The following is a 24,212-nucleotide window of genomic DNA, read 5'->3' on the forward strand; positions in this document are numbered from 1 at the left end:
TCTCCCTCCCACCCTCCCTATCCCACCCCTCTAGGTGGTCACTAAGCACAGAGCTGATCTCCCTGTGCTATGCAGCTGCTTCCCACTAGCTATCTATTTTACGTTTAGTAGTGTATATATGTCCATGCCACTCTCTCACTTCGTCCCAGCTTACCCTTCCCCCGCCCATGTCCTCAAGTCCATTCTCTACATCTGCATCTTTATTCCTGCCCTGCCCCTAGGTTCATCAGTACCAGTTTTTTAGATTCCATATGTATGTGTTAGCATACGGTATTTGTTTTTCTCTCTCCAACTTACTTCACTTTGTATGACAGACTCTAGGACCATCCACCTCACTACAAATAACTCAATTTTGTTTCTTTTTATGGCCGAGTAATATTCCATTGTATATATGGACCACATCTTCTTTATCCATTCATCTGTCGATGGACACCTAGGTTGCTTCCACATCCCGGCTATTGTAAATGGAGCTGCAATGAACATTTTGGTACATGACTCTTTTTGAATTATGGTTTTCTCAGGGTATATGCCCAGTAGTGGGATTGCTGGGTCATATGGTAATTCTATTCTTACTTTTTTAAGGAACCTCCATACTGTTCTCCATAGTGGCTGTATCAATTTACATTCCCACCAACAGTGCAGGAGGGCTCCCTTTTCTATTGGAGGATCTTGAAATACATACTTAGAGTATGTCTGTTCTAGAGTTTTAAAAACTTAATCTTATTTTTCAGTACACAAAATTTTGACACCCAGCAACATAATTTCTTTGCTTTATAATATTCTCTAAACTGGAAATGAAGTGTCTTAAAATTATATGTATGTCATATACTTCAGTATGCGGTTAAAAGACAATATAATAAAAAATCACATCAAAATTAATGTAAAATCCAACTACTTTTAATTCCTTATTTCTGATTTATCATGTGTGTCTACTGCTTTGGAGAGAAAGTAAGATAAAGACTCTTAACTTCTTTAATTTTTTTAATTTAAGTTTTTAAATTTAACTCCCCTTTAAAGAAGTATCTTAAGATGATGTAACTGGGAGCAGGTATAAGTAGGAGAGATCAGTAGAGAACAAAGTGTAGTGAAGTATTTATTTGTTCTTATTTTTTTTAAAAAAAAAGCATCTTCACATTAAATGCTGTGCAGGACAGGACATGGGCTGCTACCTCATGACTGTCTCATTTTAGAAGGTATGACGTCATTCTCTCCTTTACTTTTAAGTGATTGATAATTGATGACTGACCGATTAATAATTGAGTTCACCACATTCTGGTTTTTGTGCTTTTTTAAAACATTTGCTAAAGCTGGGTTTTTTGTTTTTGTTTTAATGCTGCCTAAAGTCTGGTCGTGTCCTCAGATGAAGAAATATTCCTAGCTATGCCCTGTGTGTGAACTTTGAGCTTAATCCTTCTGTGGTTATAAGTATTATTTCTCTGAGCCTTCTCTCGGCTCTGCTTGTTGTGTATTCTCTCTCTGTTTTAGCACTAAATCATGTATGGCAACCTCTTTGGCAGTCAACAAACTTTAGAGCCTACTGTGATATACAGCCTCCTTATAGAAAAAAAGTCTCAAGTTATTATATGAACTGTTTTCTAATGAGGCAGTTTTTGTCAGTAAATAATTTTTAAAACAAGTTTGAGGGCTTCCCTGGTGGCGCAGTGGTTGAGAGTCCACCTGCCGATGCAGGGGACACGGGTTCGTGCCCCGGTCCGGGAAGATCCCACGTGCCATGGAGCTGCTGGGCCCGTGAGCTATGGCCACTGAGCCTGCGCGTCCGGAGGCTGTGCTCCGCAACGGGAGAGGCTACAGCAGGGAGAGGCCCACGTACCGCAAAAAAAAAAAACAAAAAAAAAAAACAAGTTTGAAAGGAAACTTAACAATTTTTAAAAACTTTATACTAACATATGTTCAATATAGGAACTAAGGAAAACCAAGACATAAGAAATATATCATCTACAATCTCACCACCAGAGGCAACTACTACTTTTAACTTTCTTTCCTTCTAGTCATTTCTATGCTTTTCTTTTTGTAAAAAGAGATCATATGGTGTAAGCAGTATGCATAATCAATGTATGTCTCCTACGTTTAAAAAACTAACATTATATCATAAGGATTTTCCACAAGAATTATTTTTCTTAAACATTTTTATAGTTAAGTACTATTCAGTTGTGTAAGTGCAGCATTAATTTTCTTGACTAGTCTTCATTATAGACATTCTGTTTGTTTCTAGTATATTTGCTGGTATATGTTGCACTGAACATTTATGCATAATATCCTTTCTGTAATTAGAGTTATGCCCCTAGAATACATCCCACTTCTGAAATTTTGTAGTCAGAAGGAGGGAATGTTTTTAAGGATTTTGATACATACAGCTTAGATGGTTCTACACAAAGGTCTACCAAAGTCACCCTGTTTGTACTTTTTTTTTTTTTTTCGGTACGTGGGCCTCTCACTGCCGTGGCCTCTCCCGCTGCAGAGCACAGGCTCCGGACGCGCAGGCTCAGCGGCCATGGCTCACGGGCCCAGGTGCTCCACGGCATGTGGGATCTTCCCGGACCGGGGCACGAACCTGTGCCCCCTGCATCGGCAGGCGGACTCTCAACCACTGCGCCACCAGGGGAGCCCATGTTTGTACTTTTTTTTTTTTTTTTTCCCTCCTGAGGAGAGGGTGCGAGATCTTTGTGACCCTAAAAAGTTTAAGAACCACTGATGTATGTTTATAAAAAGAGATTTTATGTTTCTCAGGTTCATCACTGCCTTTTAGCTTTCTAGAAGGCTAGCAACACACATTGCCCAAAGTAGATGTGCAAGAAATTTGGTGAAAATAGGGTCTTGGTGAGACCTCCATGTGATTGAAACCGAGGCTCTGTTTCAGGAAAACAGGAGTAAGGTGACTCGGGCAGTGGAAATGCTGTAACTCTTTCTCAGTGTCAATTTGAAAACCTTATTGTATTGACTTCGTATTTGTCAGTGGCAGACAAATAGAAGATTTCTGAAAACCATTCTGTGTTTCTGTGAAATCAGAATAGGTCCTGTGTGCCACAGTGACCAGCTGACAATAATTTATATTTTTCTCTGTAGAAATAAAGTCACATGAGATGAGTATATATTCCATTTGCTTACAGCCTGATAGTCACCTAGGCTAGTGGGCCTCATCACAAGTTACTACTACTTTTTGAAGTATTAATTGGATTTCTAGAAGATTACTTCTATGAAAACAGCCCTGTCTGAACTATTTATTACTAATTCTAGTTAATAGCATTGTATTGGTTTGAAACTAAAGGAAATATTTTTTGTGTGGCCGTGCTGCGCGGCCTGCGGGATCTTAGTTCCCCGACCAGGAACGGAACTCGCACCCTTAGCAGTGAAAGCCTGGAGTCCTGACCCCTGGACTGCTGGGGAAGTCTGGACATTTTTGCTGAAATGAATTTACTGAAATTGACAGTGATTCTAAGGGCTGTATTTTACTTTTTGCATTTCAAAAATCTTGATATTTATCAATTTATATAGTTAAAAGGTATGAAAAACTTGTGGCTGCCTCCCTCCCGGGAGAGAGTAAGGTGGTCCAGAACGTGGGCTCTGGCGTCAGAGACCCTGGGTCTGTGTCCCGCCCCTGCCACCCCCAGAGTGTGTGGCTTTCAGCAAGCCCCTCAGACTCTGTGCCTTGGTTTTCTCATCTGCAGAATGGGACAGTGGTGTTACCCAGCTCCGAGGGTGATGGCGAGGATGGCAGGAGACGGGCTCGTTACGTCACAGGGTCCTGCCCCCTCCTCACCCTGTGGTCATCTTTGTGGTCATCACCTTGGAAATCAGCTTTCAATAAAGCACTTGGGTGAGAAATTGGTTTACCACTGTGGGTTCTTTTTAATTCCTTTTTTCACTCTAAGCCTCTGGAGGCTCTGTGTGAACTTTGCTGCCTTGGGCTGTGCTTTGTCTGACACTTGGCTGCTGTCTTCCTCTCGTACCTGCTTTCCTTCATTCGTAGATACCAAGATAAATGTCTTGCTCACCTTCGAAGTACCAAGTAAAGGAAGGAAACTTCCTTCTTTTAACCTGAATGACTTAGGGCCATCAGAAGATTTTGGCAAATAAAACCAAAGTATCTGGGGAGACTTGACTGTCCCAAGTACCACGCAGATTAATTTGCCAGCATTCTTCCGTTCCGTTTGTCGCGAAGGGCTGTCAGACTTGGTGGCGCTCGCGTGTGACCGGCCGAGGCTGGCTGGGGTGTGTCAGAGCAGCGTCCCTGACGGACCGGCTTCTACCCGTGGTGACGAGGTGCTTCCCCTTCCTCACCAGCAGCTGTGGCCCTGCTTCCCACAGAGCCAAGAAGTCGCTCAAATGGCTTGTGAAGTGTTCTAGAAAGATGCACTGAGTACCTACCGTCTGCACACAGATAACCATCCCCCTCCCCCCCTCTTTGTGCTGGAGCCACGTGAGTCTCTGGGGGGCTCTGCAGGACTCTCCCCTCCTCTCTCGACCTCTTGTCCTGCATAAGCCCTCCTTCGCAGGGAGCCTTCCCTAACTTCCCAGGCTGGACCAGCCCTCACATGGCACCTCACCTGTGTGATGACTTGATTGCCTGTCTCCCCCTGGACGGAGGGCTCCCCAGTAGCAGGGGTGCGTTTGCACCGCTGTGTCCCCGAGGCCAGGAGAGTAGGGGCTCAGCACGTACTCGACAGCCCGTCAGCCAGACGCTTCAGAGGAATGTGTAGGGCAGAACACGAGGACCACAGGGTAACCCTAGCACTGGGATAACGAAACAGTGGGCTCTCTGCATCTGCGCGTGGGGAGGAGATACCATGGGAGCCCTGAGGCCTCGGGACCCAGGCTCCTGGGCCTCGGCCGGTGTCACCGTGTGTCCTGAAGCCAGTGAGTGGGTCCTGCTGCAGAGCTGAGCCACCCCTCAGGCCTTGGGGTTCTCGTTAGTTTAACAACACGCCTAGTTTTGGGCCCTGTTGATGACTCCTTTCTTGAAATTCTCTCCTGCGTAGCTTTTCCCAGCATTTTATTTCTAAACTGGTTTCTTACTACTCTGAAAACATCTGGGCCCCTCTCCGCGTTCATCTGCTCCATCAGAGTCCTCGCTCCAGATTTCAGCTCTGCGCCGGCCTGCTCCCCACAAGGCGCCCGCGCTCCACAGGATGCCGTCAGAACCTCTTGGCCTTTAAGAGGCACCGCCAGCATCTCTTCTCCTGCCACCTCCCCACTGGTCCTCTCCACTCCTTACACCAGGCCATTTGCATTCACTGAAGAGTCCCTGCGTTTTTTATGCGGTTGGTGCCTTTGCCTCGGTCTAGAAAGGCTGCCAGGCCCCACTCTTCCTCGCATCTCGCAATCCTTCCCACTGCTTCTGGGATGGGGAGTGTTTGCAAACCCAGGTCATGCCGCTTCCGGCTTCCCTTCCCCTGCGAAGAAGCCTGGGCCGCCTTCTAACACGTCAGAGAGCACCTGGCGGGTAGCAGACCTATAATAAGTACTTGGATAACTAGAAGGACAGTTCTTTTACCTTTTTTTTTTTTTTTTTTTTTTTAGTTCTTTTACCTTTTAATGATGCATATAAATATTAACCTGAATGCCAAATACCGCTCATGATAAACTAGAGGATCCCTGGATAAGCATTCCCTCTTGAGACCAGGCCTGTTGTAGATGAAAAGTAAAAGGTCAGAAAGTTTATTACATGAATTACTCTGAGGGTATTTTTCTTTCTCACATAGTTACAATTCCTTGTCACCCCTCCCAAAATGGATTTCTTGTCCACAGGGTAGTAAATGTTACATGGTAGTAAATGTTACTCCACGCTTTAAAATGATACATCTGCCCTGAAAATCTTGAGGTATTTTCTTTCCTGAGGTGATTTTATTTTCATATTTGCAAGAGAAGATTATTTTATACCAATCACAGTGTATGTGTGGTAAAGCCCCACATTGCCGTGCTGTTTTATGAGCTGTTTTATATGCTTTTATGCTGTTTTTATGTTCGGGGCAAAGCAGGGAAGCCCTGGAGGAAAGGCTGTTTGATGCATTTCCCTCTGCAAAGTAGCAGCACTTCACGTGGGAGTGCTGTGTTCATTCTAGAACTTCTCCCCTGGAGAGGTAATAGGACATTGCTTTCTCAGCTTTCAAAAGGGTTTTACAGTAGTTCTCTCTTGACACAGATACCACGTTTGACCTCGTTCTGCTCTCCCCTAGTAAAATGTTTTCCTTAACGTCCTAAGAATTATTGATGATCCTCTTGGTGACATAATTTCCAGGAAAGTTTTCAGGAAGATTTGGAAATCATTAGTGCTTTCACTGGGATCACCAGATGCGAAGGAGAATTGAGAGTTAAACTGTTTGGCGTTGACTGGTATTAGATTGTGAAGTGTATTGTTATATTGGAAACAAGAATCAAAGGATAGGATTAAATAAGCATGTGCCTGGATTTAAAAAAGAAAAAAGAAGTTTTAACAGCATGGTCCCCAGGGACGGATGTAGGGCTCGCTCTTTTAAAATATTTTAAAGGTGATCTGGAAAAGAGAGTGGAGCACGTGTCAGCTTTTCTAGTTAAGAAAGTGGAGTTGATTGGCCCAGGCTGAGAGAAGGTCCCAAAGTATGTGGGTGGGCAGGTGGGCAGAGGAGGGCCGGGCGGGGCCTCACCTTCTGCCAGTTCAGCTCTCAGTGGGTCCTCCGGTCTCCACCTGAGAGAATGCTGCGATGGTTCCTGCAAAGGGTCTGTTCAGCAGGGTTAATTTCTTGCATCTTATCCTACTAAGCTGTTCGGCTTTTAAATGTGTATTACCACTCTCCATCATCACATACATAATATATATGCATACATAAATTATTCATGTGTTTAAAAATCTTCACAGATTTTAATTTACCATCTTTCTCTCTTTGCTTTACTTTCATCTTTTTCTCCTCACTCTTTCCCCAATACTTTTCTTATTTTTAGACAGGTCATTTTGTAGGAATAATGTGGTAGGATATTTGTTATGAAATGTTGACAATTTAAAAAAAAATTTAGAATGAAAATACCACTTAGGAACTTTCTTTTTAAAGTTCAGTAATTGCTTAGCTCCCAAACACAGAGAGTTACCCACTATATCCTTTTATGATTTCTAAGAGGTATTATAATCCACCTTTCATTACCTGTGGGAGATGGGGCTTTTAAGTGACATTGGTGTGCCTCGTTCTTACAGCCCTGTCTCGACGTCTGTGCTGTTACCACTGAAATGATGGCAAATATAGCTTCCTCACCTTTTGAAATCTACTACAAAATGATTTATTGATTTTGGTTTTTTGTTTGTTTTGGCCGCGCCGTGCGGGATCTTAGTTCCCCAACCAGTGATCAAACCCATGCCCCCTGCATTGGGAGCACAGAGTCTTAACCACTGGACCACGTAGGAAGTCCCGATTTATTGATCAATTGTTTAGTACCTATGTTTGATTCTTAAAATTCAGTTCGAATCAGCTAGAGATTTAATACTAAATATTCACGATAATAAATATTGTTTTAAACCTGTAAAGTATATATATGACTCCGTTAATGAGCTAAGGCATGAAAAATAAATGTTATCTGGATTTCGTCAAGGTGTTCACATTGCATGTTTCATAGACCTCTTGGTTAGTTGTCTATGATAATAACTTTGATCTGGGCCATTAAACAGTCTCAGAAATAAAAGTTTTTTTTTTGTTTGTTTGTTTTTTCGGTGCGCGGACCTCTCACTGTTGTGGCCTCTCCCGCTGCGGAGCACAGGCTCCAGACGCGCAGGCTCAGCGGCCATGGCTCACGGGCCCAGCGGCTCCGCGGCATGTGGGACCCTCCCAGACCGGGGGCACGAACCCGTGTCCCCTGCATCGGCAGGCGGACTCTCAACCGCTGCGCCACCAGGGAAGCCCGAAATAAAAGTTTTTTGTAAAAGGATAACCAGTTTGTTATTTTCCTATTTGTAGACATTAACCTATATTTTGGTCCTTTATCTGCCCATCTCTTCTTTTAATGTATTCCCTCTTGAGTACTATCTGGTCGTTTTCTGACCTGATTTAGAATCTCTAGCTTATTTCTGTTTTAAAAACAAGGACCAAATTTAGCAGGAGACCATTGGCAAGATAAATTGGACTAGAGGCTCAGACTAACACCAGCAGGTTTACTTTCTTGTGTTTAAATGAAGTACTCATTTTCCATGAAATAACAAATTTCACTTGCAGACATGATTTATTCAGATCTGAAGGAGAGAAACTAAAAAAAGGATTATTCAGATTTTAGATTTGTAGGGAAAGTAATGTTTTCAGTTACCTCATTTGGATTCTCAAAATGCTAACTTAAACCAGGTCCAGCAGTGGCATAAGGCAGTGGATTCAAAGCCAGTTTATATTCCAGCAGATAAATAGGTGATGTGACCCCCCCCCAGCTACATGTTCCCCATTTGCTCAGTCCATGAAGAAGCACACATTGAGTACCTACTGTCTACACACAGATAACCGTCCTCCGAGAGCCCTCGTTTGACTGGGGAGAAACGTGAACAGATCCTAAGGCAATTTGGGAAGAACAGTGTTAGAAATATTCGGGACCTGGGAGAATGGGGGCCCGGGGGGCGTTCAAACCTGCTGGCTTGAACAGCTGGTGCTTAATGATAATTTCACATTTACAAAATAGAACATTAGAGATTATAGTGTTAATGCAGAGAAGGATCTTGTGTGAAATCTCCCTTTTTCCAGTTGTAATTTGAATTTATATGTTGAAAATGGAAAGTTTTTATTACTAAGGAATTTGCAGTTTACCCTGATACCTTTTAAAAAATGCTGTGCATTGACATGGTTATTAAAAAGTAAATTTTATCATAATTTTAACCAATTTGATCACTTATTTTAGTTTGGTTAAACTAAGTTTTGTTTTAAAGTGTACCATATGCTTCTGAGGAAACATGATGGATTTTATTACCCACGCTTACTAATATCACTGTCAACCGCTTTTAAACTATACCTAATCACTGGAGTAATCTAGAGTTGAAAGAGATCAAACTTAAAAATTAGAATTTTTTAAATATTTCAGAAGTCTTTCTTTTTAGTATTGCTTCTCATCTGTGAAACAGTTGAAATAAATATATGTCCTATAACGAAATTCTTACTTGTCCATTAAGTTTGGGTTCTGGTGAGATAAAGGTAATATTTCTTGCCAGTTAAAGAGTGATGTTCCTAAACCCTGAATGAAGAGGTGCGCCCACAAACACAAGAAGAAAAGTGTACCCACATACAGTGTCCAATGGTATGAGTGATGTTAAATATTAGAAACGTACTGAAGTATTTACTTGAACCAGAGAAAACGATGGAAATTGGACACTGGCTAATTTATAACTTGGGATACCGTCAGTGCATAATTATTATCCAAAGGTGGAACATAATGAAACTGACGTGGCAATGTTTTTATACATAGTGGTGGGGAGAAAGCTGCTTAACTCTTGTTTTGTTTCTTGGATAATGTTAAAGGCTGGAAGGGGTCAGTGTTTCCCACTCTCAGCATCCAGATTTCATCATTGACCTGGAGGAAAAGCCTTGAGTGGATTAGAAACAGCTGGGATGAAGTGCTTGCCTTTGCCTTCTTTTTAAAAAGGGAACTTGCAGCCTCCAGAGGGAGTGGACTAAAGGATGCTAGACAGCATCAACTGAGAGCTGGCTCCAGGCATCAGAAAATGTAGCTAATTTTAGATAACCTTCACGAGGCTGTCTTCAATAACTCACATAGTTGGTTGCCCCAAAATAGTTGATACTTTTCTACTGACTATGTAGTATTTTACATACAACCTGAAAGTTTCTCATTATGTAAGTCAGGCAGATCGCGAATTTATCTTCAGAAAATCATTGTGCCAGTGCAGATGGACACTTCTTTTAAGAATACCATGTGATATGCACAAAAATACAAATCTACAAATCTCGACCAGCCGCACAACTATGAAATGTATCAGGAGGCTCTTTTACAATGGAAATCTCCCTTTATTAACATGATAAATGTTCAAAAATGTGATATAGCCACTTTTTAGGAGGACACATATTTTTAAATATTTATTTATTTATTATTATTTTTGGCTGCATGGGGTCTTAGTTACGACAGGCGGGGGGGTGTGTCTTCGTTGCAGCATGCAGGATCTTTAATTGCAGCATGCGGGCTCTTCATTGAGGTGCGTGGGCTTCTTTCCAGTTGCGGCCTGCGGGTTCTCTCTCTGTAGTTGTGTCACGCGGGCTCCAGGGCACGTGAGCTCTTCGTTGCGGCACCACGCGGGCTCTCTAGTTTTGGTGCGCAGGCTCGGTATTTGTGGTGCGCGGGCTTAGTTGCCCTGTGGCATGTGGGATCTTAGTTCCCCGACCAGGGATCCAACGCACGTCCCCCTGCATTGGAAGGTGGATTCTTCACCGCTGGACCACCAGGAAGTCCAGAGGACACCTATTAACTTCAGTATTACAAACTACAGGACAGATCTATATTATATACTGCATATCATATACTGCTCATTTGACTAAGGAGGAGTGGCATTTAATTGACTCTGAACCTGGTAGGTGGTTAAAGTGCGGCACTGCCTTTCCCATTGGTGACTGGCTGCCAATGTCAGCAGCTCCAATGTAACAGGAGCTCCAGACAGTCCGGGGATGCACTGTCCCTAGAGTAAGTCTTGGTCCCCCTGGCTTACTGTGTAGTGGCCTGTGACTGGTGGTTACTTGCCCAGGTCTAGCCTGTGGTGTTAGGGCTGCTGACCTGAGTTCCTCTTGGTGGAGCGGTTACTGTGATGTCAGCTGTGCTGCCTTCTCCACGCTGTTCCCTTTTGGTTTATATCCTGGCCTGGTGCTTGGCATCCCTGCTGAGTCAGTCCGTTTCTTAGGGCGGATAGTCATTCTGTCGGAATGCAATGCTTTTTCTCACTGATAAGCCAGACCCTCCTCCATTTCCAGTTCTGCCGTAACTGCTAACAGAGGCATTGCCATTGGTCTTCAAATGTACTTGAATAGGGTCCTTTTCCATAAGGGAGGACACCCTACGTATTCAAGGATTGGTGACTCCTCTGTTTCATCTTGAGTGTATCCATTTCAAGCCCTGATGAAGCAGACAGATTACTTGACACTGCCCTCCCCCCACCCATCATGCCCCAGAAGGGCCACCGACGCCCAGGGCAGTGCGGTCAACTCTCAGGCCTCTGAAAGGAGCCAGAGTGGATGGTCTTCCTGAGCACAGGATGTCAGCAGGGGCTGGGCCAGCTCAGAATCCAGCTGTAGTAACCAGAGAGAAACCGGGTGCTGAGGCTGGAGCACCCCACCCACGCCTACATCCTGCCACACGCTGGGGAGAGTCTGGGGACACCCCGCCCACAGGCTCACTCCGTTTCTTCTGAACTTCGTTGACTATTCTCATCCCTCCCTCCCTGCTGTCTTCTGCTCCTCCTAGGTGAGTGAGTGATTGAGTGCAGCTGGAGAAGGGATGCAGATCGGATTTTTCTAATTTATCAAGAGGGCTTTAAACTGTAGAATTAAATTTGACCTGTTATGTTGTAAACTCTGTGGCTCAGGCAGAATGACAGCCAAATCGCGAGCAGTTGTTAGTGGCGGCCACATCCCAAAGCAAAGCTGATTTCTCAAGAGATCTGGTGGCTGCAGAAGCTCTTCATTATGAGCTTAGCTTTCTAGGCTCACCTCGAATTTCAGATCCAAGCCTGTGTTACTTTCCTTTGCTCTAAATTCCTTTGTATTCATATCATTTCTACCAAGGCATGACCATCTTGGAAAGATGTCATGCGTAAGGGTGATTCGGGGTCAAGGGGGAGCTTGGTGAATTGTAAGATGGAAAGTGAGTAGTCTGACCTGATTCCTGTTAACCCCGTATTTCCATCCGGTGATTAGTGATTCTGTTTTTCAGTACATTTCCACGTTTACAAACATACTGATCTTAGAAGATTATCTCCCGATTCTGTTTTCCATTTCCAATCATCAATAGTGATCCATTGATTTTGACTGTTAAGGAAATCAGCTCGTGCTTATGAAGGTATCTTAACAGCAGCAAATCACAAAGGCAACTGCTAACTCTCATTCCCTCCCCGGAAGAAGGAGCCTGTAGTTCTCCCTCTCCGGGGAGTTGAGTGTTGTACTACTTTACAGTCATCCTTTGAATCATATAACGTGACGACTTGACGTGATTATTCTTAATTGACTTGGGGTTAGGCAGACAATTCTCGTATTTGGTTTTGCCTTCAGATTTAATGACATGGAGGCTTTGAGAAGTGAGCAAATTCAATTTTTCTGGTGTCTGTTATACAGCGTTATTCAGAATACAGCACTGTGCACAGAATATAAAGTTAGGTCCTCCTCTCTTCAGAGAATATAAAGTATCGCTAGGAAGCTTCTGTCTGATCAAGCCCCTCTTTCCCTGTCCGTGTTCTCCCTTTCCCTCTCAGACTCTCTCTCGTAAGTCAGGCAGATATTGTAGGATTCGTGCATTTATTCAGTAAATACTTAGGATTGCGTGCATTGGGGTGCAGTGGTGCATCCCATGGACGTGGTCCCTCCCCTTCCACGGAACTTCCAGTCTAGTGCAGGGATTGGGGGCAAATCCATCCCCATTGGCCTGTCTTTGTAAACAAGGTTTTGTGGGAACACAGCTGTACCCGTTCGGTTACGTACTGTCTGGCTGCTCTGGGCACTATAATGGCATCTTGAGTAACTGCGGCAGAGACCCTGAGGTCTAAAAAGCCTGGAGTGTTTCCTGCTCCTGCCCCAGGGGGTGAGGTGGAGAGATAAGTGCAGGCTGGAGCCGGAAAAGCTCTGGGAAGAGTGTCTGCTCTCCTGAGGGAAGAGGGCCGGCGTGGAGCCTGGAAGCAGGGGAAGGGACGTGTTCATACTTGAATTTCAGGGAAGTCACACCGGCCGCTGTGCAGAGCGGTAATGACGAGAGACAGCGAGTACACGCGTTGGAAGGAGAAGCACTAATGCCCGGGGTTCAGGCGCACGGGCTCTGCCCGGATGCACGTTCCAGCCTTGGCTTGTACTGATCCCGACATTAGGTCACTTCTCTGTTGGCTCTTCTGTCTGTGCAATGGGGGGTGGTAATCACAGAACCTAACTCTTGGCGTTGAATAGGTTAATATGCGTGAAGCACTTAGAACACAGTGTTTGCAGTCGTCACTGTTCTTCCTGTTCTAGTCATCCTGTTAAGAGGGCAGAGTGGCCTTGGCAGTGTTGGCAAAAAATTAAGCTAAGAAAGAAACGGAAAAAAAATTTTGAGCCAAATTTGAGGATTATAACCCAGGAAGAGCATCTCAGAAAGCTCTGAGAACTGTTCTGCCTGTTAGGAGTCCAGGCACAGGTAAATAAGTTTTTTGAGACAGAGGGCGCTACATCCAATGCCGTATCATTGACAGTTTACATGATCCAGATCTAAGTGGCATCGTGGTGGGTCACGTGAGCCCTTACAAGCTCAAGACGGAATGTTGTCTTTTAAGCAGTTGTCTTGTTGATGCTGGGAGAATGTTGCTCTTGATGGCCGAGCAGCTATTTCTGCCGATGGGGGTTTGGGTTGATGTATAATGCAGACACACAGTGCACAGTGGGGGAGAGAGGAGGCCAAGGGGCAGAGAAGAACTTCTGTGTTGAAATTTTTCTTGTCTTGCCGTTAGAATACGAATCTTATTTCACGGCAGCGAGGGTACGGAGAAAGTGACCGGGCTCAGGAGCTACACAAGGCAGTAGGGTTGACAGGAGTCAGGGAGATAGGCTGTCAGAGCAGGTGGCTGGGGAGGCAACGTAGGACTGGTGTTTGATCGGTTGATTGGGCAGTGGCTCCCGTCCCCGAGGTGGGGAGGACAGTAATGGAAACGGGTGTGTGACATAAATGGGAAGTTCATTCTGGGGTCTTTTCAGTTTAGGTGCCAGGTTGATTCAAGCAGAAATGTTGAGGAAGCAGTTGACTGTGGGCCCAGAGATGAGAAGTGAGATGTGGGCTGAGGAAATGGGGGTGGGAAAGATCAAATGAACCTGCACCTCGCTCGGGAGAGGAGACGCCAGAGTGAGTAGGAGTGACAGGCAGGCCCCTAACAGATCTACAGAGAACACCAAGAAGCAAAGGTTAGGGGACTTCCGGGTGGTCCAGTGGTTAGGACTCTGAGCTCTCACTGCCGAGGGTCTGGGTTCGGTCCCTGGTCTGGAAACAAGATCGCACGAGCCTGGCGGCCCAAAAAGAGTCAAAGGTTAGACAAAGGGAAGATCAGAACAATTTTTGGAGGAAGATGAGCACGAAGTTCGAATCCATTAAACGTTCTCTTGTTGAGGTGGGGGAGTTTGAGAAACGTTTAAGTTTGCGAGTCTCACATCAGACCCTACGCACCTAAACCACAGCACGTCTCTCACAATTCGGGTACCTGATTTCACGTACTCTCATGTTGCGCATTCTTCCAGTAAGCCGTTTTCCCCCAGTGGAATATTAGGCACTACAGAGGATGCTCTGTTGACCTTCGGCGACCTGTTCAGTGTACTTTTCTGTCCCTTTTCCCCTCCCCTCATTCTTTACCTACCCCGTTACTGGTTCACTGGAGCCTTGATGTGGAAAGTTGAAGTGGGGGGACCATGTCTTCCTTCTTTTTTGTGGGGTACTTTGTTCAACGTCAACAACTTGAGTCCAGTATCTGAGAGTTTTATAATGACCTCTCTATTTTAATTTGTTTATTACAACACTGCGGTTGTGTAGTATAATTTTGGAAAGAGCCAGGAGATAAGTGGAGAAAAGGACACTTTCCCATCACCGGAATCACCCCCCAGCTTCCGCGCCTACCTCTTTGTGACAGAGGCGTGCTTGGCTTCCTCTCCTCAGGATGGGTTAATTCCCACCAGAGCCCTCAGTGCTTCGGGACACGGATCTCAGGCAAGGCTGCTTCCTGCCTCCAGACTAGCCCTACTCTGACCCTTAGAGCTCACAGGTTAGGCTTCAGCTACGTCCCTACTACTCGACTCAGGTGTGCGGTGGTCAGAAACCTGATCCAGAAGGCTTATCCACCTGTACCTGGACAGGCATCCCATTAGATGGTTAGGCGAAGTGCTGCATCTTATGTTGTTTCGTGCTACAGGAGGAAAATTGTGGAGAAACTTTGAAATGGACCAAAAAGATTATGGGGTGCATTACCTAACTCGGCTTTCTGTGTTATCTCACCCTTTCATTATCTCTGAGCTGTTTACCGTCCTGTAAATGATAGAAAACTGCTAGAAATGCACAGGCGTCTCGTCCGTTGAAATGGCAGTCACGTACTGTGGAATGCAGCCTGGATGTTGACCAGTTTTACCAGTTTTGCCTCTATTTGTAAATTCTTTGCAGTATTCTTGATATTTACATATTTGTCTGTTCTTTGGATTCACCTTTGAACTGGTTGTAACGTCTTATGGTTCCTTTCAAAATTAATCGGTCAATTAAAATCTGTGTCCCACGTTCAGAAAAAAATTCTTGTCATACATACACATGTATGTTCATATCTGCATGTCATATCTCTAGGAAGATTCACAAGGAAGTGCTGGCTGTGAGCACCTCTGCGGAAGGGAAGGTAGGAAAACTTGCCTTTCACTGTATGCCCTTTGCGATCCTTTGAATTTTGTATCACATGCTTATAGTGTTACCTAAACAAAGAGATAAACTTGTTAAATTCCTTTTTGAACTCTCTCAAGTCAATCCTTACCTAGCCGTTACCAAAACTTCATCATCGACTAAATTCACATTTGGATTAGCTGACTTTCCAGAGACCTTTGTCTCTAGATAAACTACTGGTAGACGGCAACCTGCATATCAGCATCACACCTGGAGCCTTACTTCTGTACTCTTTAAAGTTTTTAACTTCATTTTTCAAGACAGCTCTAACACTGTAGAAACATGTCAGTGGGAGGGGAGTACTAATTCTTTCATGAATCTCTTAAGGAACCAGGGGATCTTGGCGTGAGGGGGGTGGCAGACCAGCCGGCCGTCTGCGGTTCTGGTTCTGACCTCTTCACCTCGCTCCAGCCCAGCTGCACACATTCTCTATCGGCCTCTGCTGGTTATAGCTGGAGGTGCTCCCTTTAAGCCAGAGGAGCGCAAGCCTGATGCATATTGAAATCACCTGGGGAGCTTTTAAAATTCTGATGCCCCAACCAATTAAATCACAGTGTCTGAGGGGTGGGACACAGACATCAGTATACTTAAAGCCACGGAGGTGATGCTGACGTTGAGACACAAGGCTCTGTGCATGGATTCAGGAAAAACTTCACATGTGACACCCCCGAAGCAAAAGCACTCAGGATTTCTTTTTTTTTTAATGTTTGTTTATTTATTTATTTATTTTTGGCTGCGTTGGGTCTTTGTTGCTGTGCGTGGGCTTTCTCTAGTTTCAGCGAGCGGGGGGCCGCTCTTTGTTGCCGTGCACAGGCTTCTCATTGCGGTGGCTTCTGTTGTTGCGGAGCACGGGCTCTAGGCGCGCGGGCTTCAGTAGTTGTGGCTCGCAGGCTCAGTAGTTGTGGCCCGCGGGCTCAGTAGTTGCGGCACACGGGCTTCAGTAGTTGTGGCTCACAGGCTCTGGAGCGCAGGCTCAGTAGTCATGGCATGCAGGCTCAGTAGTTGTGGCGCACAGGCTTCGTTGCTCCCCGGCATGTGGGATCTTCCCGGGCCAGGGCTCGAACCCGTGTCCCCTGTATTGGCAGGCGGACTCTCAACCATTGCGCCACCAGGGACACCCTGCACTCAGGACTTCTGACGGGAAGATATGTGCAGGGGGTGAGGAAAGGGAGACACCCCTCCCAGAATACCTGTACACACAGCGTCTGTTTCCTTGGGACGCTTCTGGAACGTGGCCAACTTAGGTACTGGGTGTGGTTTAAAAGCCCCAGCTGACTCGGTTACAGTCACTAGAGCTTTTTTTTTTTTTTTTTTTTTTTTTTTTAATAGTTTGGAACTCAGCTAAACTTTCACTGAGCAGGAAATACCTAATGGGGGCTGTTGAGTGCAAATCCCAGCCCTGTTCCTCTGGCATTTGGAGCACGAAGCCAGCCTCGGGGTGGGTGATGCCTAACAGCACTGCCACCATGTGGCTGTGTGACCGACAAAACATCATATTCCTCGTACACCAGATAACTGGGAAAACCACACTGTACAACAGGACCTGTTAAGTGCCTCCTTTAGTCACAGGTCCTAGAACCTCATTGCTCTGACCTGTGACAGTGTGCTTTGGGACTTCCCTGGCGGTCCAGTGGTTAAGACTCCGTGGTTCCAACTGCAAGGGCCATGGGTTCGATCCCTGGTGGGGGAACTAAGATCCAACATGCTGCACAGCGCAGCCAAAAAAATAGGGAAAAAGAAAGAAAACAGCACTATGCTCTATTAAGGGGTCTTTGATAGAGTCGTGTTTATAAGGGGAGAAGTAAAAAAAATGCATCCACCCCTTTGTTTTGGAACGGTTAGGCAAGGAAATAGTCTCTTCTTGGTTCCCCCTGGGAAAGGTACCTTCTAATGGGGGCCCTGATTCATGGCCTGCTTCTGTTTCATATTTCAGACCATTTGATTGTTGCCTCAGCTATTTTGAAAACATGAAAATTGGTGTCATAAACTCTGTTGTGGTTGCCTTCATGTACTCACTGTATATCCCCCTCCCTTTTGTGTAGGAAGACAGAGCTGTTAATAACCCCATGCCTGACCGAGGGGGCAATGGACTAGCTCCTGGGGATGACAGATTCAAACCCGTGGTGCCCTGGCCTCATGTTGAAGGAGTAGAAGTGGACTTAGAGTCTATTAGAAGAAAAAACAAGGCCAAACATGAACAAGAGCGCCATGCTGGAGGAGATAACCAGAAAGACATAATGCAGAGGCAGTATCTCACATTTAAGCCTCAGACTTTCACGTACCGTGATCCTGTGCTCCGCCCAGGGGTCCTCGGTAACTTTGAACCCAAAGAGCCCGAGCCTCACGGAGTGGTTGGTGGCCCTGGAGAGAAAGCCAAGCCGTTGGTTTTGGGACCAGAATTCAAACATGCAGTTCAAGCCAGCATTAAAGAGTTTGGATTTAACATGGTGGCGAGTGACATGATCTCCCTGGACCGCAGCGTCAGTGACTTACGACAAGAAGAGTAAGCACAACCCCTCCCCTTTCTGACCTGGGCGCGCGTTTCCATAGATACCTAGACTTACTTAGATGGTTAGAGTGCAAAACATATTTTGTGCCTTCACTGAAAGGGGATAAGAGGGTCTTTGGTCCACGAAGTGGCCAGAAGGGGGAGATCTCCCCATTTGTGTTATTTTACTGAGGGTGTGGCGTATAAAATTCTGGGGTCTCCTCTGCCACTGCTGCTCAAAGTGTTGTCCCCGGACAGGCACCGGTCTGAACTTTCTGTTCCCAGTCCACAGAGAGAAAACGAGCTTGTACCAGGCTGTGAAGTAACTCTTGATAGGAGGTGCTTTAAGTTCACCTGACAATGTGTGAATAACAGAGCTGTCTCTCTTGGTGCGTTGTTTCTCCTTCTGGACAAAGCTCCTTGTCTTGCTGTGGGACGGTAAACAGGAATGGTGCTCGGGATGCCTCTGAAACTAACTGGTTGTTTGCCTTCTTCCGTTCTTACCCTCAGCACTGAAACTGGGAACGGAAGCTCCCGAGTATGTACCGTATAAAAGGTGCCTTCAGACAGATGAAACCGTAGCCCTCACGTTCAAGTGCTTTTCATGTAGTGTGATTTAAAACAAAGGGTTTCCAACTCTTGACTTTTGATAATGGTGATTACTGAATGAACTCAAAGCTTTTTCTCCTTCAGTTTATTCACTAACTGATTCTACTCAGAGGGTCTAAGCAGCTTCCATTAGCTTCCATGGTGTGGATGCAAGTTTAATTCACTGCTACTACAAAACTTTCCAGATGTATTCCCTGTGATGCGTGGTTAACACAGTCCTCGTTTTAAGAAGTGAACACAGCAGGCGCACGCACACACACACGGTCCCCACAGCAGCATCCTTTATGACCCTGCAGTCAAATTCTGGACCTACCAGAGGGCTACTCCAGAGACTTTGGACCTTCCTATATTGATATGATAGGAGTGAGAGGGGGGTGCATGAAATATGCAGAGAAGAAAGAAAGAGAAGCAGTAGAGAACCAGGATGGTGAGGGACGTAACCTCTAGAACAGAGAAGAATTGGAGCATGTCGGGGGACTGTGAAGGGAGAGTGTGGGAGCAGTTATTCCTGATCAATGCAGAGATTTGCCTGGTTGCAGATTTGCCGTATTTAGAAAGAAAAAAAAAAAATAGATGCTCAGTCAAATTTACTTTCAGTTAAACAATGGAAAATGTTTAGTATAAGTATGTCCCAAATAGTGTTTGGAATACACTTATACATTAAAAATACTTGTGGTTTATCTGAAATCCAAATTCAACTGTGCATCCTGTATTTTATCTGGCAGCCCCCCTAGGCAGGGGCTGAGGTTGTTGTTATAGAGCGAGAATTGCCGTGCATGGACACTTCAGGACCCCAGACGGGATCTGCGGTCCTCCCTGGAGTGCATCCCAGTTACCCGAGACAGTCTCAGACCGTGCGTCTGTCACGGGGCGGGGGCGGTTCTCGGAGGACCTCTCGATGGCCTTCTCCTCACCATGATGGGGAAGGAAAGGAAGGGGAGAGTCTAACACTGACTTCCTGCTACAGGCCAGGACTTCCTGCAAGTGATCTTATTTGATTCTCACAAGCAAACTGTGAGAGAGTTGCCACGTGTGAATGTGAAGTCTGAGACTTAGCGCCGTGACTTCTCTGTATCTGCCCAGCGAAATGGCAGAGCTGTGGTCCTACCCCAGGTGGCCCGGTTAGAAAGGCCTTCTCCCTGCTCTGCCCCATCCCTTCCTGGACAGTGTGGACCAGGGCAGGGTGGCCATCCCAGGGTGAGCTCGGTGTGGAAACGGAGATTTTAGCACATGAATTACTTATAAAAGATACACATGTAAAACACCAGTTTGAAAATCAGTTTAAAATCTAGCTCACTCTTCGGTATAAGAAATGTGCTAAGATGTAGAATATCAATAGAAAACCAACAAGGACCTACTGTATAGCACAGGGAACTATACTCAGTATCTTGAAATAACCTATAATGGAAGAGAATCTGAAAAAGAATAGATATATTCATATATATATATATATATATATATATATGTACATATGTGAGTGAATCACTTTGCTGTACACCTGAAACATTGTAAATCAACTATAATTTAAAAAAAGGAAGAAAGAAACATGCCAAGAAGATCAAAGGCATACATGCATACACGGCAGGGCAGCGCCCAGGACTAGCGTGGTCCTCGGTGGCTCCCCCTCCTGCGCCCCTCACATCCCTTCTGTCCCCCAGGCCTCTTCTTCCTGCCATCACGCTCCGTCTCCAGTCCACCCTTCCACCTCCCCTGTCACCAGCCACGGCCACGCCACTGTCATCTCTCCTAGAACCCCGCCAGCGCCTCCTGCCTGTTGACATCTAGCCCGGGTAACATCATTCTTTGCCTTCCCAGAGCACCTAGAATAAAATGTTCCGGGCCTGCCCACCTCGCTCTGGCCGCTCGTCTTCTCCCGCGGGGGGGCGTTTGCACGCCCCCCCCCAGCTCCCTCACCTCTGTGGGGTTTTTCCTTCCTCTGTGGCCCCTTCCCAACCCTCAGGCTCCGTCAGACTCTCTGGCCTGCTTTATTTTCCATTACTCCTCTCTGGCCGTTTCATTCCTAGTATCTCTCAAATTTTACAATTAGACATTGGTTAATTTAGCTATTGACTGTCTTTCTTACTAGATGATAAGGTCCCGAGAGCAAGGAATTTGTCTGTTTTCTTCACCAGCTACTTCCAGTAAGTGACACCCAGGAGCTTGGCCGTGTCCAGTGGTGAACATCTGTTGAGAGAGTGAATGAATGAGTGAGTGAATGAAGGAGTGAATGAATGAAGGAGTCCGCTGGAATCAGACCTTGGCTCCATTACCAGACACGAGATCTCAGACCAGCTCCTTACCCTCCCTATCAGTTACCTGATCCATCACGTGGGTCTACCAATGCCTACCCCCTGGATTGGCATTGGGATTAAAGGACATAATAGACTAAAAGTCGTACCACACGCCTGGGGGTTAGATACTTAAGTATTAGTGGCTGTTTCTTTTTTAATTGCTGTGGCACTTTCTTCAGGTCACAGTTTGTCTAACCTTGAATGTTTCTGTAACTATGCAGCTTTGAGGTCCTCTGTTGCTTTTTGGAAAATGTGGATTCCCCCCACACCGCCGTGTCTGCATCATCTTGCATCTCCTCGCACCTCCCTTGATGGCAAAGCCTTTGTCCCCTTTGATGATTTCAGACATGCCAGGCGCCTCTGAAGCTCCCATCTCTCTGGGTCTTGCTCTCCTACAGTCGTCTTTCTTCCTGCCTTTCGCTGTCTTTCCTAACCGCGTTCCCCCCCAACCCGTCACCTTCTTTCTTTTCTTCTTTCCTCTAATCTTCCTTCCTTCCTCCTGCCATGCCTTTCCATAGGCTGATCATTTCTTTGTTTCTTGTTTTCTCTGGCATAACTGGAGCAGCGCTTAGAAATAAGATTATTGCATGTTCCTGCAAGGATCGTGTCCCCAGTCAGATAAAAGGACCGAGGCTATCTTAGCAAATGATCCTAAACCCCTTTCTAAAATCCTATGTTAGTGAGAAAACTTTTGTTTATACTCAAAATATGCAAACATACTCCCAGAAGATTTTTTAACTGAATCCAGATTATTTTTTAAATTTGATTTTTTCTCACCTTTTTTTAAAAAATGGGATAGGCTTCTTTCCTGTTTGAACACTGTAAAATTCAGTGTAGACTCGTAAATAATTTCTAAGTTGAGTTATTCATAATTTAGAACGTGGTCAATCTTAAGAGTTTTCGCCAAAATAAAAAGGTCAACAGCAAATAAAGCACTGCTAATTTTCACGTAGTACCTGATGTGCATATTAGCACTTTTCTGCTCTACCGGCAAAGTGAAAGCATCCCACGGGCCCACCTCACACACACACCCTCCCTCACACTTGGTCCCCCCGGAGAGCGTACTGCACAGGGCTTGAATCTCCGCAGCTATGGGATCTAGGCCTGATTAGCCTGCTCTCTTGCCTCTGTCACGCATAATGAGCCACCTGCCACGCTTGGGAACCCAGCTTCGAGCTGTTTGTCCAGTTACAACATCTGCCCCTGGTTCACTCGCTCGTTCTTGTGGCCATTCCCTCTGGCTTTTCGGATGAAAAGCAGGACAGAACTGCCCAGCTGCCAGTGTGACTCAGGCTCACGTCTGTTGCAGCTTTGAATCACATCCCCTGGCTGAGTCATTTACTGGCTGTTGATCGCTCATTAGGAGGGTGAGTAACAGTGTTTGGAGGGAACGGGAGGCCTCCTTCTTTTCTAAAGGCTTGAGCCAAGAATGACCTCACCTGCCTTCACGCTTGTTTTCTATAAAAAAACATACATGATTTTCTGCACAGTTCAGCAGAGATGGAGTCTCTCCAATAAACGAGGCACTGTGCTAGCCCGTCAGGGATGCAGCAATAAGAAAGTACAGTCCCTGCCTTCAAGGGGCTCGCCATCTACCCCTGGGGAGAAGGGAAAGGTTACCGCGACGTAAAGAGCCTGAGGGAAGGAGAGGGGGGCCGCGCTGAGTTACAGGGAAGTCAGGAAAGGATTTACGGGGCGAGCACTAGGGACGGCCCATCGATGAGGAGGTTTCCCAGGAGGAGGTTACAGGTATAGAGGGCAGGACGGTAGGCGTGGACCGGGAGGAAGTCCGGTGCCGTGGCTTACGTGGATGGGGCAGTGAGTGCAGAGACATAGAGACACAGCTGGTAGGACAGAGAGGGTGGCGTTTGCAAGCCCCCAGTGCCGCTCTTCATAGTCTGCACTGAATGCGGTGCAGGGAAGACCCACTGAAGGGGTACCGAGAGAACTTGAGGAGTGTCAGGCTGCTGGGGTGTCCGGAGCGGGTGGGGGCCTGACCTGGTAGAGGGTCCGTAGTATCACAGTAGGAACCTGAGTGAAGGCCCCAGAACCAGACTAAGGAGACTCAGGGGGAGAACAAGAGTTAGAACAGGAGGTGCTGGCAGCTGACGGAGGGGAAGGAGGAATCAGACATCGGTACAAGGCTTTGAAGCTCAGAAACGGGGAGCAGGCCACCACTGACCAAGGAGGGGGCAGGATCAGAACAAGCTGCTCTGCCCAGAGCACCTGTGCCCCAGACCTGAGCCTCGGGCGAGTGCCCCTCCCCCGTGCTGAGCCCCGCAGGGGGCTGAGCCCATTTGTGGGAAGTGCTGTTTGCGGTTACGTTAGGTTTTCTTCTAATAAAGCGTAGGATTTTATTTCCTTTACTGTGAACTAACGGCGGATGCAAATGTGTGGAAATTATTCTTGCCCTTTCTCTGCCCAAGAAGGCAGACAAGCAGGGGTATATAATCCAAGCTATTTTGTTTCAAACAAATGAATTAATAAGTATCTTGACTTGTTGAACAAATTCATCTGCTTCTACTGTTTAACCTTTCCTCCTGCCTACACTCCTGTTGCATTTCTATTTTGTAGAAAGCTATCTCAGTTGCATTGACAGAGCGAAATAATAGATGTTGAAGTGCTTCAAAAACTCTAAGAGCCATGCAAATGTTAATAACTTTGTTAAGCTTGTCTGTGAGAAACTGAGGTGGTTTTTTAAAGATACTATACACTGACATTCCTGCCTTATACACTAGGTAATTCTCTTCTTACCTGATACCAGAATACTGACATTTAATTTTATTTAAGGTAGTTATGGTCGTGAGCTTTTTTCATTCTCCATCTGTGTTAAGGGCTCTCTTTGATACCTTTGTGTAGAATATAGTAATATAATTTATCAAATAGTTGGTATTTTCAAAATAGGCTATAGGGTTCTTTTCTAATTTCAGTTCCTGTACATTGTGACCCATGGGTTTCAATTAACACTGACTAAATGTAAGGAGCCGCTCATAAGAGGTTAAAACAAATTATTAGAATTGTCTATACATCATGGACACATGTGTATGTGAATCACATATGTGCACATGAACTTCAGTGCTGCGTCCTAGTTTCTGTTAGCACAATGAGCACTGGTTCTGTACGACGCCATCCAAACGACACGGGTCACGACCATTGACATGCACTCCTTTCCTCTCTTGGATTACCCAAGGCACGTCTCATTTTTCAGACTGCAGTTTGGCAGCAGTAGAGCTAAT

The 24,212-nt window shown here is 45.7% G+C and overlaps 1 protein-coding gene across 7 annotated transcripts in view; it reads left to right on the forward strand.

Annotated features, from left to right (window-relative positions):
* GALNT7 (polypeptide N-acetylgalactosaminyltransferase 7) overlaps positions 1-24,212 on the forward strand; it is a 118,121-nt gene that overhangs the window by 40,849 nt on the left and 53,060 nt on the right. For 6 of the 7 annotated variants that reach the window (XR_003790894.1, XM_029203970.1, XM_029203973.1 and 3 more), the window contains one exon: positions 17,631-18,091. Coding sequence is in view for 6 of the 7 variants with exons in the window: in XM_029203970.1 (XP_029059803.1) it covers positions 17,631-18,091 (461 nt within the window). In the remaining variant the exon portion in view is untranslated. Of the gene's footprint in view, positions 1-15,498; positions 15,548-17,630; positions 18,092-24,212 lie in introns of all 7 variants that reach the window. The other variant, XM_029203972.1, reaches the window with a different exon arrangement.

This window comes from Monodon monoceros, unplaced genomic scaffold (assembly GCF_005190385.1).
Source record: "Monodon monoceros isolate NGI ecotype Baffin Bay Population unplaced genomic scaffold, NGI_Narwhal_1 Super_Scaffold_5, whole genome shotgun sequence".
Lineage (NCBI taxonomy): Eukaryota > Metazoa > Chordata > Mammalia > Artiodactyla > Monodontidae > Monodon > Monodon monoceros.